At 36.8% G+C, this 15,008-nt stretch overlaps 1 protein-coding gene across 2 annotated transcripts; it reads left to right on the forward strand.

Moving 5' to 3' along the window:
* The first annotated feature begins 242 nt into the window (after window positions 1-242).
* Window positions 243-13,626, forward strand: LOC143036555 (patatin-like phospholipase domain-containing protein 4). 2 transcript variants are annotated; one of them, XM_076204060.1, is made up of 4 exons: window positions 243-457; window positions 6,539-6,651; window positions 7,494-7,626; window positions 10,346-11,901. In XM_076204060.1, the coding sequence occupies exons 1-4, from the start codon at window positions 291-293 to the stop codon at window positions 11,097-11,099; spliced, it is 1,167 nt and encodes a 388-aa protein (XP_076060175.1). In that variant the 5' UTR covers window positions 243-290; the 3' UTR covers window positions 11,100-11,901. The 2 variants fall into 2 exon arrangements, with proteins under 2 accessions (XP_076060175.1, XP_076060176.1); XM_076204061.1 differs by lacking the exon at window positions 10,346-11,901 and adding an exon at window positions 11,908-13,626 and having other exon boundaries at window positions 244-457.
* Window positions 13,627-15,008: the final 1,382 nt, after the last annotated feature.

Raw genomic sequence — 15,008 nt, forward strand, 5'->3', positions numbered from 1 at the left:
CTACCTGACAAGCATTATTAATGCAGTATAATGACTCAGTGCCAGCTCCCCCCCACCATTAGAATACTACATAGTTAAGCTAATGTCACTTTGTGAAGTTGCAATAATATTCGAAGTCATCATTTATCATGTACGTAGAAATTTCATGTTCAGTTATCGGATTAATTTTGTCCTCTTTCACAGTTAAATGTCCTATGTTACTTGGCATATGTCATATTAAATAGGTCATGTTACATAGCTCAGGCCTCTGAATCCTGTAACTCACATTCGAAGCTCAGTCAACAGAGAGAATGGCTACCAACGTGATACGTGCAACGCGCCTTGCAAGGACTATATGTTCAAATACATTATTACCAATGGTTTTATGTGACGCAAGTGTTTTACCATACCAGTCGTTACAGAATATACTAGCAAAGCGCACTCTTTCGACAACTTCCAGTTTGAGAGCGAGAGAATGGTGAGTGTAATGTAATTCATCGTTAGTGATCAAACTTGGGTTAACCTTGGGAAGTTATTGCTCCTGTCTATGGAAGATAATTATATCCATGGGCATAAAATTCGTAGGTAGATCATTTGCATACATTGTGTCACCTTTTAGTTGTTATTATTATTAATATTATTTTATTATTTATTTTAATCCTAAACATTTATATTTGTAATTATTGTAGTCGAGGTACATTGGGACCAATGATAACTGCTAATGGAGATCGTACAAGATTATAAATAGAATAATCTCCCTGATGCTCATTTTCAAAACATGTTTTGATGTTATTCCCTTCACCTTTGTTTGGAAATGCATCCCAGAGTGGCTGACACTATTACTAGACCAGGCCTATAAGTTCTGTCAATTTTAAGTGTTTCTTTTCCACCTTTTTGGATTTAGGAGAGCTGACAACCAGTAATTACTCCCATCCTGCAGCCCTCAGCAGGTGGCATAGAAACCCCACACTAATGCAATACAGACACTAGTCCAAAGTTTCTTCCCAGAGAACTCTATGGGACCTACCTAACCTAACCAACCTAACCAAACAATGGCTGTGTGAACGGATGAGTAGAAAATGAATAAATAATGAGGAAACAGATATTATTGTAGTAGACTTCTTATGTCAGAATTATAAGTATGATGGTTTAGTTTTAGAATATGAGAAAATTACTAAGAAGAGTTGGGTGAGTAAAGTATTAAAAAATAGAAATTGTCCACCTTTTCTAGCTTTGTTATTCCTTATTTTTCCATTTGATATACCAGGTTATTCCTTTATACAAGTTGTACCTCATTCCTCGATACAAATCATACCCATAGTTTATTTACTATCATAAGAGGTTCGTTTGTATGGACTGAAGTTTACTTACTTAGTTTACTTAGTGAAGTTCCGAGGTCGATTCTCTCAGCCATAGTGGACTACCGCTGCTGCCAGTCCTGTTGTCACTCCTCGCGAGGGCCAGTTGTTCTGGTATTGAGTTTGGAGAAAACCTACTGATGGCGGTGTAGCCTGGCACTGGAGGCTTGTGTGGCACCTTCCGCAGAAACCTGTCCAGTGTATGTTTGAAGCTGTCCACCGAGCATTTGGTTTTCTCTCTCACCTCTTTTGGGAGGACGTTGAAGATTTTTGGACCCTCTTGACCTAGGCTGGTTACTAGTAGGGTCTTAATCCTTTCTTGGGGCTCTTGATGGGAGAGTTTGTCCCTCACACTTACGCCCATGCCTTACACTGGTATGGCTTGATTGTTGAGGGCGTGGGGTCCGGAACAAGTCCCTCTAGGATTTTCCATGTGTAAGTGGCCCTATATCTTTCCTCCTTTGTTGGGAGTATAGACCTAATGCTCCCAGGTGATCCCAATAGTTGAGATCTCCCTCTGATATGCCTGGTGTAATTCCTTTGGACAGCTTCAAGCATCTGGATGTCAACATTTGTAGGTAAAGTTCCAAAATCATGCAAGCACACATACCTGTATTTAACATGAAACTAATACTATATTGCATAGGTGTGCACTTCTGAAGAAATTCATTTTTACAAGACAAGATAGATACATTAGATTGTTTACACAATTTATAAAAAGAAAGCTTCACTACAAGTATCACTTAGAACATACTGTACCAATCCATTCCAGTAAATGGCAAGTGTTTTTTGGGTTTATTCCTATATTATATGCTCTTATTTAGCCAGCTATTAAACTGTGATACTAGTGAACATAGTACCACAATGGAAATAAACTTACATGCTTTTTTGTGTTATCCTCAGCATTTGTAATTGTTATTTCGAATTATGTGTTCTTATCATTATCTGCACCTCATGTACATTGATTCAATGCCAAATGGACTTATTATTATTAACATATAAAACTGAAATTAAATTCCAATATAGGCCTAATTAAAGAAAGCTGCTGTTTCATGTATTGTTTCTGAATTCTGCAGTTTAAAAAATTAGAATGTTAACCTCCTCCGTACGATGATGCTTATACAATGAGTCCTCCTTATACTGTAATTCTTTATCTGGCAAATTCACAGTTACGGTATTTGGTAATCACAATCCTCGATTCTAGTTATGGTAAGAAAAATTCACAGATACAGTATCTGCTAGATATTTTGAAGAGGAAAGAGCAGGGAGAAGGTACATCTGCCATATCCTATTATTACATGTTATAATAGGTTCAGTATACGGTAATTTCAATTTGCGGTAAGGTTTTCAGGAACGCATATGTACCGTATAACGGGGACTTACTGTATAGGTGTCATGAGGCATGAGTGGGTATATGAGGATGCCAGTGTCTGGATTATATTTATTTTGTAGTTGTAGCTGAGTGACCCCTGAATTCTTTAAATTGGTTTGATCATGTTTTCTGTGTTTATTAATACCCAGAGTGAAAGAGAATGAGTATTGAAGAGGTTAAACTGTTTGTGTCTGGCTGTATGAGAATGTGGTTTTATATAACTTGAAGTACATAATTATCAGTGATGTTGGAAACCCTGACAACACCTTGTCTTCCTAACCACTTGAGTATGACTCAAATTTTCGCGCACAGCTTCGGCTGCCATATGTAATTTGCATCACACTACTGGCATTATAAAATATAGAGTCACTGCTGTATTACTTGTTCTCTTTTACTTTGAGTAATAATAAACACAGAAAATGTGATCAAATCGGTTCACAAAATCTGGGGGTAACTTGTGTACAACTACAAAAAATATAATCAAGATGCCAGTGCTGGCATTCTCATGTATCCTCTCATGCCTCATGATGCCTATGCAGGTGTCATTGTACTGAAGTGGCTAATTAACCTATCTTCTGTCATGTTTTGTTGTACTTATTCTCTCAATGTAATATCTTTGTTATTCACTTCTTATTTCTCCAGGTTTTATTTTTCTACACTTATTTTAATGATAAATTTAATAGAAAATTCCAAAAACTATATCTTATCAATTGTTTTATTTATGCTTTAAAAAAGTTCATTTAGTATTATTGTATGAATCTAGCTCCCAGTGTATGTTATGTATGTAAATGATATACTGTAATTGTTCCTGGGCAGTTATCATAAGCTTTCTTCTATTTCTTTTGAGTTCTATATGTTATTAATATATTATTATTCTCTGCCTCTTTTCTCTTATTTTCATCAGTAGTTCTTTCTTCATTTTCATAATTCCTAAATTTGATATTAGATATGGCTTGCAACACTTGACATGATCACCATTCATCAAACACAATGACAATACATTAAAAATGAATACAAGTCATGATGTCACCGCACAGTTGGTGGCACCAAAGGAAAGTTTTGGGAGAATGGCTAAAACAGATGGCATTTTAGGAATAGGATCAGTGATTTCAAATTGCAACAAATAAAAGATTAGTTTTTATGTAATTCAGCTATTATTGACTTTGGGAAGTACTAAAACTAATTCTTGTAAAATTAGACACCTCTTATTTACAAAGTGATTACTCATTAATATATACAGATGCTGATCATTAAGAATATTGAGATATTTGTAAAAAAAAAAAAAAAAAAAAATCTCGATGTTCTGGTGTGACCCTCTTGCCTTTGCCCTTGTGTCTTTTGAGCACCATTGTGCCCTTCGTATCAAATGTTTTATATTTTGCCATAAACATTGGGGCTTTTATTATTTGTTTGTAATAATTTTCTATTGAAAGCAATTTGTATCAAATACTTTATATTTTGTTATTTGTTTGTGATGGTTTCCTATTAAAAGTAATTTCATTAAAAGAAATACATCTCTTAAGAGCAAAGAAGAAAATAATGAAAGTTCATGCATGCAGGAAAGTAAACTAATGCCAGGAATGATGATACTTGCACCCGAGTCTTGCAGGGTGATCTCAAAGAAAAATTTCTCACTGCCATACAACTGCCATAACCTGTCCCAACCTTTTGCATGAATGCATGTCCCAGGATGAGGCTAAACATCTTTCTCACAAGTGTTTTACCTATAACTGTATACTTTGTTTTGGGTGTTGGTTTATAACTTATCAGGAGGCAAGGAAGGAGGTTGTCTTTCATTACAACTCTTGTACTCTTGGTTTTTAATTTTTTGCCATCCTTCAAGTATCAAATTATCCTTTTCTGGCTGACAAAATTAATTTACTTGCACTTCTCCACACTATCACTATTTTGATTTTGTACTGTGCATATGAGGTAGTGGATCTCTAGCAAGAAAGATTAGGGCAAATGATTTATTGATTTATGTGCTATGCAGATGTTTGGAAATGGTAGGTAAGGATGGAAGGGCATGGGGAATGAACTAGATGAGACTCATGGATAACACTGCACTTGAGGCTGATTTTGGGGAGAGACTAAAGCAATAAGTTTGGAAGGGTATGTTAAAGTAGAATGTTAAAAGTGGATGCGAGTGAAAGTAAATTGATGAAATATACAGTAAATGATGATAATGTTTGGTTGGATGTGAGTTTGAAGGGGGAGAGGCTGGAGGATGTGGAGAATTTTAATTATCTGGATTCACACGTGGCAGTGGATGTGGAAGTGAATTATGGAGGAAGGAAGTGTTTGGGTGAAAAGAAAAATGTAACAAGAAATTGGCAAATGAGGATGAATGCAGTAGGAAAGTTGAATGGAGTAATTGTACTCGTTCATGGTGCATTATGGAGCAGAGATACCGTTGCTGGTTACCTAAGGCCACAGCTCATTTGCAAGAGAGATCAGAGGCAAAAGATTGATTGATATAAAGCAGAATTTTGGAATACAGTGAGTCTTCGTTATACAGTACTTATGCATTCCTGAAAACCTTACCGCAAATTGAAATTACTGTATACCGAACCCAAGTTTCGACTTATGGCAAACGTACCTTCTGTCTGCTCTTTCCTCTTCAAAATATCTAATTTTACCTCCAAAACATGAGCGGATACCGTATCTGTGAAATTTTCTTACTGTAAATAGAATCGAGGGTAGTATTTACCAAATACTGTAACTATGAATTTACCGGATAAAGAATTACTGTATAAGGACGACTCACAATATAGGGGTTGCAAAAAGGAGAAGACTGTTTTTGAGATGAATTGGTTGAGAACTCTGATGAGTGTTACAAGAATGGTTAAAGTAAATGTGGAGCTGAGGCAGAGAATGGATGAGGAGAAGGCTGATGTATATGTGTTGAGATGGTTTGGGCATGAAAAATGATTGAACGAGGAAGTGCTTGTAAAGAGTGTTAATCACAGGTGGATGGAGTGAACTCTGTCTCTCTTCCTCCCACCCTCCCTCTCTCTCCCCCTTCCCCTCCACACACTAAAGATCTGATTAATGATGGAAGGGTATTAAGAGGTCATGGGGGAAATTAAAAAAGGCCAAAGGTCTAAAGGATGTGGAATGCAACTTTACATATATATGCATAAATATGTGGAATAGCTTAGAAGTGATATAGCCCAAGCTCAAACAATGCACAAGTTCATATCTAAATATGATAATTGGAAATCAAGGATATATATTAAGTTGGAACTGTACATGAACTTGAGGTTAGGTATGATAAAGAATTAGAGAATAGATGGGACCCAATGAGAATTGCTCCTTTCCTGTATACTACAACCAGGTAAATACACACACACACGTTGGACAAAACAGAAGTATGTGCAAAAACCATACAAGAATTTAAGAACAAACTAGATGCTGAGAGATACAAAGATGGGTCACTACAAGCATAGCTCCCCTTCCCATAAAATACAGCTTGGTAAATACAGACATATGCTCTTGTTACATTTTCATCCTTTCCCACATTCTACTTCCCTCCTTTGAACTCTCCCTTTACCCACTGTGACCATACTTTCTCTGCACAATATTGTCACCAAGGATAGAAGTGGTGGTTATTTTGAGTTAAATCTTTCATTGAGTATATTACATTCTTCTTTATCTTCTCCTTCATTTCCAATCTCTTTGCTTTCCTCCAAAAGAAATGTTACATCTAGATTGTATGTTGTATAGTGTGAATAATTAAAATCTTGATGTTTAAAGATAGCAGTTCATGATTAGATAGAAATTTCATACTATGTTTATTATAAAGAATGACTTGGGTTTGGGTTTGCAGGGTGACTGTCACGTACGAGAAGGAATGTGGGGAACAGGTCACTGTCAAGGGCAAGGAAGGTGACAACTTGTTAGATGTGGCCATTAACAACGACGTTGACCTGGATGGGTTTGGTAAGATAGTTTGTGACTATATTTGGTTGTCATTGATGATCTTCAATGGATTTTCTTATATTTTGGCATGTAAAATCACATACCTCTCTTATAAAGGCCTTTGTATTTAGATAGATGACTTATATTAACACCCAAACTTCAATCTATATTTAATGGGTTTAGTTCATGTTGTTAATATAGGCAAGTAATTATCAAACAGGCGTTCAAGTTCTACTCCAGAAAAGAAGATTATTGAACTTTCATGGGATACCTGTACCATTGGTAAAGTATGGAAAGGAAGACCACAGGGTGGAAACAATGAATAGGAAGAGTATCACTAATGATACAGTTAGCAAGAGGCATTTAAACAGGTATACACTAAAGAGAGTGAAACATCTTACCAACACAAAAGTGTAATGTCTACAAATGTCTGGGATTGAAACCTGTAGATTAAAATATGCAGTAATGAAGTGGTTTCTCCAAAAAAAAAATATATATATAAAAAAAAAAGATAAAAAATAAATAGATGAATAAAATTGAGAGAATACAGAGAACATTGACCAAATTGGTTCCCTGTTGTCCAGACTAAATGTGTTGAGAAAATATTTAACATTATGAAAAGAAGAGTGAGAAATTATTGGACTTGTAATCATTGAAAGAAAGAGAAAAAATGACTTGATAGTAAGTCATTGTTCATGTATTGGGCCTATAGGACAACCTCCATCCCTTTTTATGCTCAATGTATCATCTTGTATTTCAGAACATATTTTATTTTTAGATTCTTATTTTTAGTGTCATGGGTCCATCATAACATTTATTGGCAGTTCTTAAATGCTTTAGTATTTGTTTTGATCTCTGCATAGGTGCTTGTGAAGGAACACTGGCTTGTTCAACATGTCACTTAATCTTCAAGAAAGAGGATTACGACAAGCTGGAGGAGCCACCAACTGATGAGGAACTTGACATGCTTGATCTTGCTTATGGACTAACAGACACGTAAGTACTGCTTATGAATGAGGTCTGTCTGGAAAGTGCCCAGCCAGTATGAATAATTGCAGAACTGGTTGTACAATCCTAACAGAACTTAGCGGACACTGACAGAAGACCCTACTGCACATGCATAAGTGGCCATACTCTCATGTGACACCTCAATTACCCACCAGACATAGTTGAGTGAAGGTGTGTACCGTTTGACTATCACATTGATAATGACTAAGCGAATAGCTTTTGTTTCTGGGTCATAGACGTAGACCCACAGCTTATGACTTATCTCCAGTTATTACTTGTTTCAGGAAATTTGGGTCATTTGTAGCAGCTTGAAGCAAGTCATGTGAATTTTTAGCATGAAATTCGTTCTGCTCACAGGTTAGGAGACACTGGACGAATTTTGCCAAAATATGTAGGATACCAAACTCATTTTCTAATTCTTGGACTGTCAGTTACCAATATTCATTGATTACAGTCTTCACATGTTTAACATTTTTGGGTGTTCTGCTTGTTGAAGGCTTTTCAGAATGTGGATCACTTTCAACAAATTCTCAGGCTTCTTTGAAGTGTTTCTACCACATTTTTATCAGTGCTTCACTCATTGAATCATTGTTGAATGCCTTCTTAATCATTCAAATAGTTTCTGCTGATGAATGTTCAAGTTTGCAACAAAACTTGATACAGATTCACTGATTTACTTGCTCAGTTGTTGTCAGTACACATGTTCACTCAACTATGTGATAGGTAATTGAGGTGTCACATGGGAGTATGGCTGCTCATGCATGCGCAGTAGGGTCTTCTGTCAGTGTCCACCAAGTTTTGCTAGGATAGCACGACCAGTTCTGCAAATATTCATAATGACTTGATACTTTCCAGACAGACCTCGTAATTGCAATTCTTGCAAGAGTCTCAGTTTTTCACTTAGTTGAGGGTTATTGGAAAGAAGATAAATATACCTTAGGGAAATAAAAAATGGCTAGGATGGAATGGAATTTCACCATCCTGCTCATAACATTCTCAGTTACATTAATTACTAACTCAAAACAGTGTGTAGAATGTCTGCCACAGAAAAATCCAACAATTGAGGGACTCGCCTTCAATGTATATATAACTGTAAAATCCTTCCCCTGTATACAAACATCATATGTTGAGCAAATGAAAAGCTTAATGTTCCAAATTGTAAGCACGGGATTTGGACAATAGGAAAAAAAATCATCTTGATAGTTCATATGGAGAACATAGGCACATCAACAGCCCAGTTTCCCATTGTCACAAACAAGAAATATGAGTGGCAATACAAAATAAAACCCTAAAAACTATAACAGATTGTACTAAAAAAATGTCCCATCTGCACATGCAAACAAAAAAATCCCTCCTCCCGTAGAGCAACACATGATAATAATGATTGTTGTCTAAAGTTTCACTTAATAACCCACAGGCTCACAGTAGCCAGTAACAGTCTTCTGGACCACTTATAGATCTCTGGAATAAAATGATGGGTTGATGTCTGTGTTGTATTGGTGTGGGACTTTTTCTGTGTCACTAGCTTGTGGTAAAAGGAGGAGGGAAGCGAAAGGTTTGAGTAAATACAAATTTGATGAAGATCTCCTGGTTCAGCGATCAATCATCAGAACCAAAGATTAGCTTGCAAATTTTTTATGGTAACCCCTAACTACTTCAGTACAATGCAAATTCTTGCATGTAGCATTGGCTGCCATATGTAATTTGCATCACACCAATAGCATTATGAAATATATAAAGTCACTGTTGTATTACTCATTCTCTTTTACACTTAGTAATAATAAAAAACAGAAAACGTGACCAAACCAGTTCACAGAATTCGGGGGTAACTCATGCACAACTACAAAAAAATATGTATTATCAAGATGCCAATGCTGGCATCCTTATGTTGTACCCATTTGTACCTCACGACACCTGCAGTGCATAGGTATCATTGTACCGAAGTGATTAAGTGAGTCTCGCAAAGGAGTCGCTGGATTGATCCAATCATTCCAGTAATGCCACAAGGGGACATGCAATGAAACTCAAAAAGGATGACTACAGAAGAGACCTGAAAAAGAACAGCTTCCCACACAGAGTGATAGATATATGGAACAAATTGGATGAAAAAATAGTGTGTGCAAACACAATACAAGAATTTAAGAACAAATTGGATCTTGCAAGATGCAAAAATGGGTCACCACGAGCATAGCTCCCCTTCCCATATAATACAAATAGGTAAATACATGATTCTTCAAAGGCACTAGGTATCAAAAATGTTGCGACATCTTGTCACACTTTTTTAGTGTGATATTGTCCCTATGGGTAGAAGCATTGGTTATTAGTGGGATACAAATTTACTTGCACAAGATTGTATGTTTGGTCATAAGACAACAAAATTAATTTTAGCAGTTGTATGGTTATCTATTGCCTTGGTCAAGGGAAATGGACATTTAGATAAGCAGTTAGGTCACAATAATCAGATAAAGTTGAAGGCCAAAGTAAAGATAAACACTGGATTTTAGATGTGAAATACTGAGACTCAAGTGTGCCACAAACACATATATTCTAATGACTTGCTTTTGTCAAGTTAAATTTCTTGATAAGTAGTAGTGAAAATGTATTTATTTTTATTTAATTTTTTGTGGATCTCTATGTTAAGTTTAAAATCCATCTATCTGTAGATTTATTTAATTTTTTCTATCTTATTTGATCTCTTTTTTTATAGGGATGACAAAGTTTGCATTTCTCTTGCGGGCTGTGGATTTCTTGGGGTATACCTTATAGGGGCCGTCCAATACCTTCAGAAACAAATACCAAAGACTCTGCAGGAAGCTCACATTGCAGGAGCCTCAGCTGGTGCACTTGTAGGAGCTGGTTTGGTGTGTGGTGTGCCACTTTTGCATATGAAATACAATATGATAAGTGCAGCAAAACAAGCACAAAATCTTCCACTTGGACCATTCAATCCAAATTTTTCTGTGAGGGATGCAATATTGAAAGGAATGGAAATGTTACCACCTGATGCTCATGTCATTGCAAGCGGAAAGCTTCACATTTCCCTAACTAGACTCCCTGATTTTAAGAATGTTCTTGTATCTCACTGGGAAAGCAGAGAAGAGCTTATGCAGACTTTATTCTGTTCCTGCTTTATTCCTGTGTTTGCTGGAACTGAGGTTCCATATTTCCGTGGAACTCCGTACATTGATGGTGGATACAGTGGCAAACTACCCAGAGTTGGACGTCATTCCTTGACAATAAGTCCATATAGTGGCATATCACATATTAGCCCTAAAGACAAGGCAAAACTGGGACACATTTACTTGGCAGGGCATAGCACATCCCTGACTTGGAGAAATGTTGTCCGTTATTATCGTTCTCTCATGCCTTATCCAGTTCACACTCTGGAACATTTATGCAGGACTGGGTTTGTAGATGCAGAAAGGTTCTTTAAGAAGCACAAATGGAGAAGACAAAGCTGAAATTCAATTATACCTTACAGAAAATTTTCAGCTTGTTACTGATGAATTTAGCTCCCATACGGGGTTGTTTGAGATAACGTGGCACCATAGGAATAAGAATGAGTTTTTAGTTTTCTGTATTTTAACAAGCGATTATTGATCATTTTTTCACTCGCATTTTACTGTAGTTGTATAAGCACTGCTTCTAAGACTGTTCCAGTATCAGAGGTACAATAATCCTTCCCATATCTGAGTTGATTGGACTACAATGTTTATATATTTCTGAAGTCAGTGGTTGGGAGAATATTGTCAGAGAGGCAAGGAGGGATGACTAGGAAAGTAGAGAGTCAGTTAATCTCTGGCTTTCAAGTACAGTAATCCTTCCCATATCTAAACTAATTGGGCCACAGGTGTTTGGGTAATGGCAGTTCGAATATGGGAGGGATTACTATGGATAATTATTCTAGTCTATTTAGATTTATGTCTTTTGACTTTGGCTACTTCCCTTGTAAGGGGGAAAAAGCCCTTGTTATATGGATATATGTATTTTGATTTTTCTATACATACTGTCTTTTGTCTAGTAAGATTATATAGATTTACAGTTGCATTGTGGGCATTATTGGACTTATACAGTAAGGGTATATAGATTTACAGTTACACTGTAGACATAACTGCCTTAAGTTTCATAGTAAAGGAAAATCATTGAAATTGTGTTTTAAGGGTATATAAGAATATTTGTATACTTGAAACTGAGTTGTTGAGTGAATGTTTTTCTGAACGAGTTTTGAGAATTGTGTGAAGTATAAGTAATTGGAAGTATTCCTTCTAGGAAAAAAAATTTGTGCATTTCGCTGGCTGGCAGTGGCTTCTTGGGGTTGTACTTGGTTGGTGCATGCGAATGTCTTGCCACCCATTCTCCACGGTTGCTGGAAGGCGTGCAGTTAGCAGGGGCCTCTTCTGGGTCCTTGGTAGCTGCTTGCCTTGCCTGTGATATTCCTCTCAAAATGATCAAGGACAATTTTGTGAACCTAGCTGTCGAGGCCAGTCGCTGGGCCTTGGGGCCTTTCTCTCCAGGGTTTAAGATTGAAGACTATCTTCTTGATGCACTTCAGGCCCTTCCTTCAGATGCTCATCACAGGGCAAATGGACGACTACACATATCTCTCACCAGTTTTCAGAAAGCTCAGAATATTTTGGTGTCAGAATGGAAGTCAAGAGATGAATTGATTGATTGTCTACGGTGCTCATGTTTTATTCCAGTATATTCTGGTGTGAAATTACCTGTATTCAGAGGTGAAAAGTTCTTAGATGGGGGCTTTACCAATAACTTGCCCAAACCAATCCCCAATGTTTTGGGTATTACACCTTTTTCTGGAGTAGCAGCTATATGCCCTAAAGATAAGAATCCTAGGAATCTGTTTGTCACAGTAGCTCAGGAACCAGTTTCAGTAACTTGGAAAAATATTTGGCGCTTTCATAGAGCATTATTCCCACAAATAGAAGACTTGGATGATAGTTGGAAAGAAGGCTACGGAGATGCATTTAAGTTCTTAAAAAGTAGAAAAATAGGGTAGCTCTTTATCTGGCCATAGGTTGGTTTGCTCTCCCATTATAGTATATTTTTGTAGATTTCTAACCTTGGATAGTAAAATGATTTCATGAAGAATAGAGTGTAATGATATCATGATAATAATAATTGTTGCCTTGAGTTTTACTAACTCAAAACTTTCAGCTCCATAGTGGCGTACAGTGGTCCTCAGGCTTTCTCTTGAAGAAATATTGGAATATCTGTGCTGTATTAGCATGGAAGTAGTAGCAGTAATATTATTAGTAATAGTAGTATGCCTAAGTCTCTTAATCCATCATTCACCAACCGCCACCTCTACAGATGTTTGGGCCCAGGACATAAATCCACTTTGGGGAGTGGTGGTGTTTTATGTCCTGGTCCAATTCCTGAAGTGGGTTTATATCCTGGGCCCAAACATCAGCACAAGTGACAGTTGGCGAGTGTTAGATTAAGAGACCTAGGTGTACTAGGAGGGAGGAAATAGTTTAAATTGATAGGGAGATATCCTAAAAGGCTGAACACCTTGCAGGATAAACACTTGCAGTACCTGTTATTGGTTCCAGAGCTTTTTGATGCTTTATCTAGCATACACTAAAGACCCACTGTTGATTGGATTAAGAAAAGAAAGGAAATGACAATTTCGGTATATTTTGATAACTGGGTGTGATCCTCTTCAGCAGAATACATATTCTGCTGAAGAGGATTACTGCCAGTTATCAAAATATATGGAAATCGTCATTTCCTTTCTCTTCTTAATCCAATCAACAATGGGTCTTTAGTGCATTTATACAAATGTGTTACAACATTACTTGGCAGTTTGTCTAGCATACTACTAGTATGGTTCTGAAAATATTTTTGTTATGTCTTACAAAAAGTATTACAGCATGTACTGTATGTATATCAGTATTGTTACTTGTTCAAATGATATACAGTATATGAATTTTATTGTTAGTAAATGAAAAAACACTATACTATTCTTTCTTTTCTCCAGAGTAGTTTTAAGATTGTCTAGCTTGTTACAAAGGATAACAAGAGAAAGAAAGGAACAGTGCAGTTTTCGTGAAGGAAGGGGTTGTGGATAACTTGTTTAGAAGACTTGTGAAAAAATGGAAGCAAATATACCTGTATTTTATAGATCTGAAGAAGGCATACAAGTAGATAGGAAGGAAGTATAAGAGACTATGAAACTATGAAAAATCTCTAACCCAACAGCAGCTGGTAACAGTCCATGGGCCCTCCCATGGATCTCCCCAGGAAGAAACTTTGGACTGTTGTATATTTTGCATTGGTGTATTTACCTAGTTGTATTATATGGGAAGGGGAGCTATGCTCGTGGTGACCCGTTTCTGTACCTCGCAAGATCAAGTTTGTTCTTAAATTCTTGTATTGTGTTTGCACACTTTTTTCATCCAATTTGTTCCATATATCTATCACTCTATGTGGGAAGCTGTTCTTTTTCAGGTCTCTTCTGTAGTTATCCTTTTTGAGTTTCATTGCATGTTCTCTTGTTTTTTCTCTGTCCCATTTTAATAAGTCCTCTCTATCAAGGCGTTCTTTTCCTTTCATAATTCTGTAGATGGTTAGTAGGTCCCCTCGTTCTCTTCTTTGTTCCAGGGTCGGCAATTCCAGTTCGGCCAGTCTTTGTTCACATGTCAGGTTTGAAAGTGTTAGAGCCATTTTTGTCATTGCTCTTTGTATTCTTTCTAATTTTCTTATATTCTTTTTTGTACTGGGTGACCATATCAGTGCTGCATATTCCAGTTTTGGTCTTATCAGTGTTTGTAATATTTTCATAATTTTATGTCACCAGCTGAAACAGGTAGTGGAGGGGAGCAGTAGCCTGTTATTATCTCTCCATGTGTGGAAAGGCGTAAGATATGCAGTTGAAGTTGCTAGAGATCTTTTGCCAAGTCTAGAGATCAAGTGTCAGACCCAATGGAGGTGGTAACGGAGTTGATAGGTTTTGAGAATGTGCAACTGCATTGTCCATTTTGGTGGACCACTGCAAGCAGGTACCTGTTTTTGGTCCCATATGCAATTGTATTAAGAGGAAACAGATGCACAGGAAAATGGGAGATTGTAAGAAGTGATAGGTCATAGAGAGAGAGAGAGAGAGAGGGAGGGAGGGAAGGAAAATTGGTGCCCTCAGAGTAGTGTGGAGAGGTAAAAGGATGTCTGTGGAAGGGATGAATGGATTGGTGAGGTAATAGTTGTGCCAACTGTTATGGATAGGAGTATTCACCTAATTATAGTATACAGGAAAGGAGCAATGTTTGTGATATTGTACCTCTTACTTTCCAATTGTCATACCCAGATTCAAATTCATATATGGTTTGAACTTGCATTATATCCTTGTTTTCAAG

This window comes from Oratosquilla oratoria, chromosome 20 (assembly GCF_046742065.1).
Source record: "Oratosquilla oratoria isolate Oo_2021 chromosome 20, ASM4674206v1, whole genome shotgun sequence".
Lineage (NCBI taxonomy): Eukaryota > Metazoa > Arthropoda > Malacostraca > Stomatopoda > Squillidae > Oratosquilla > Oratosquilla oratoria.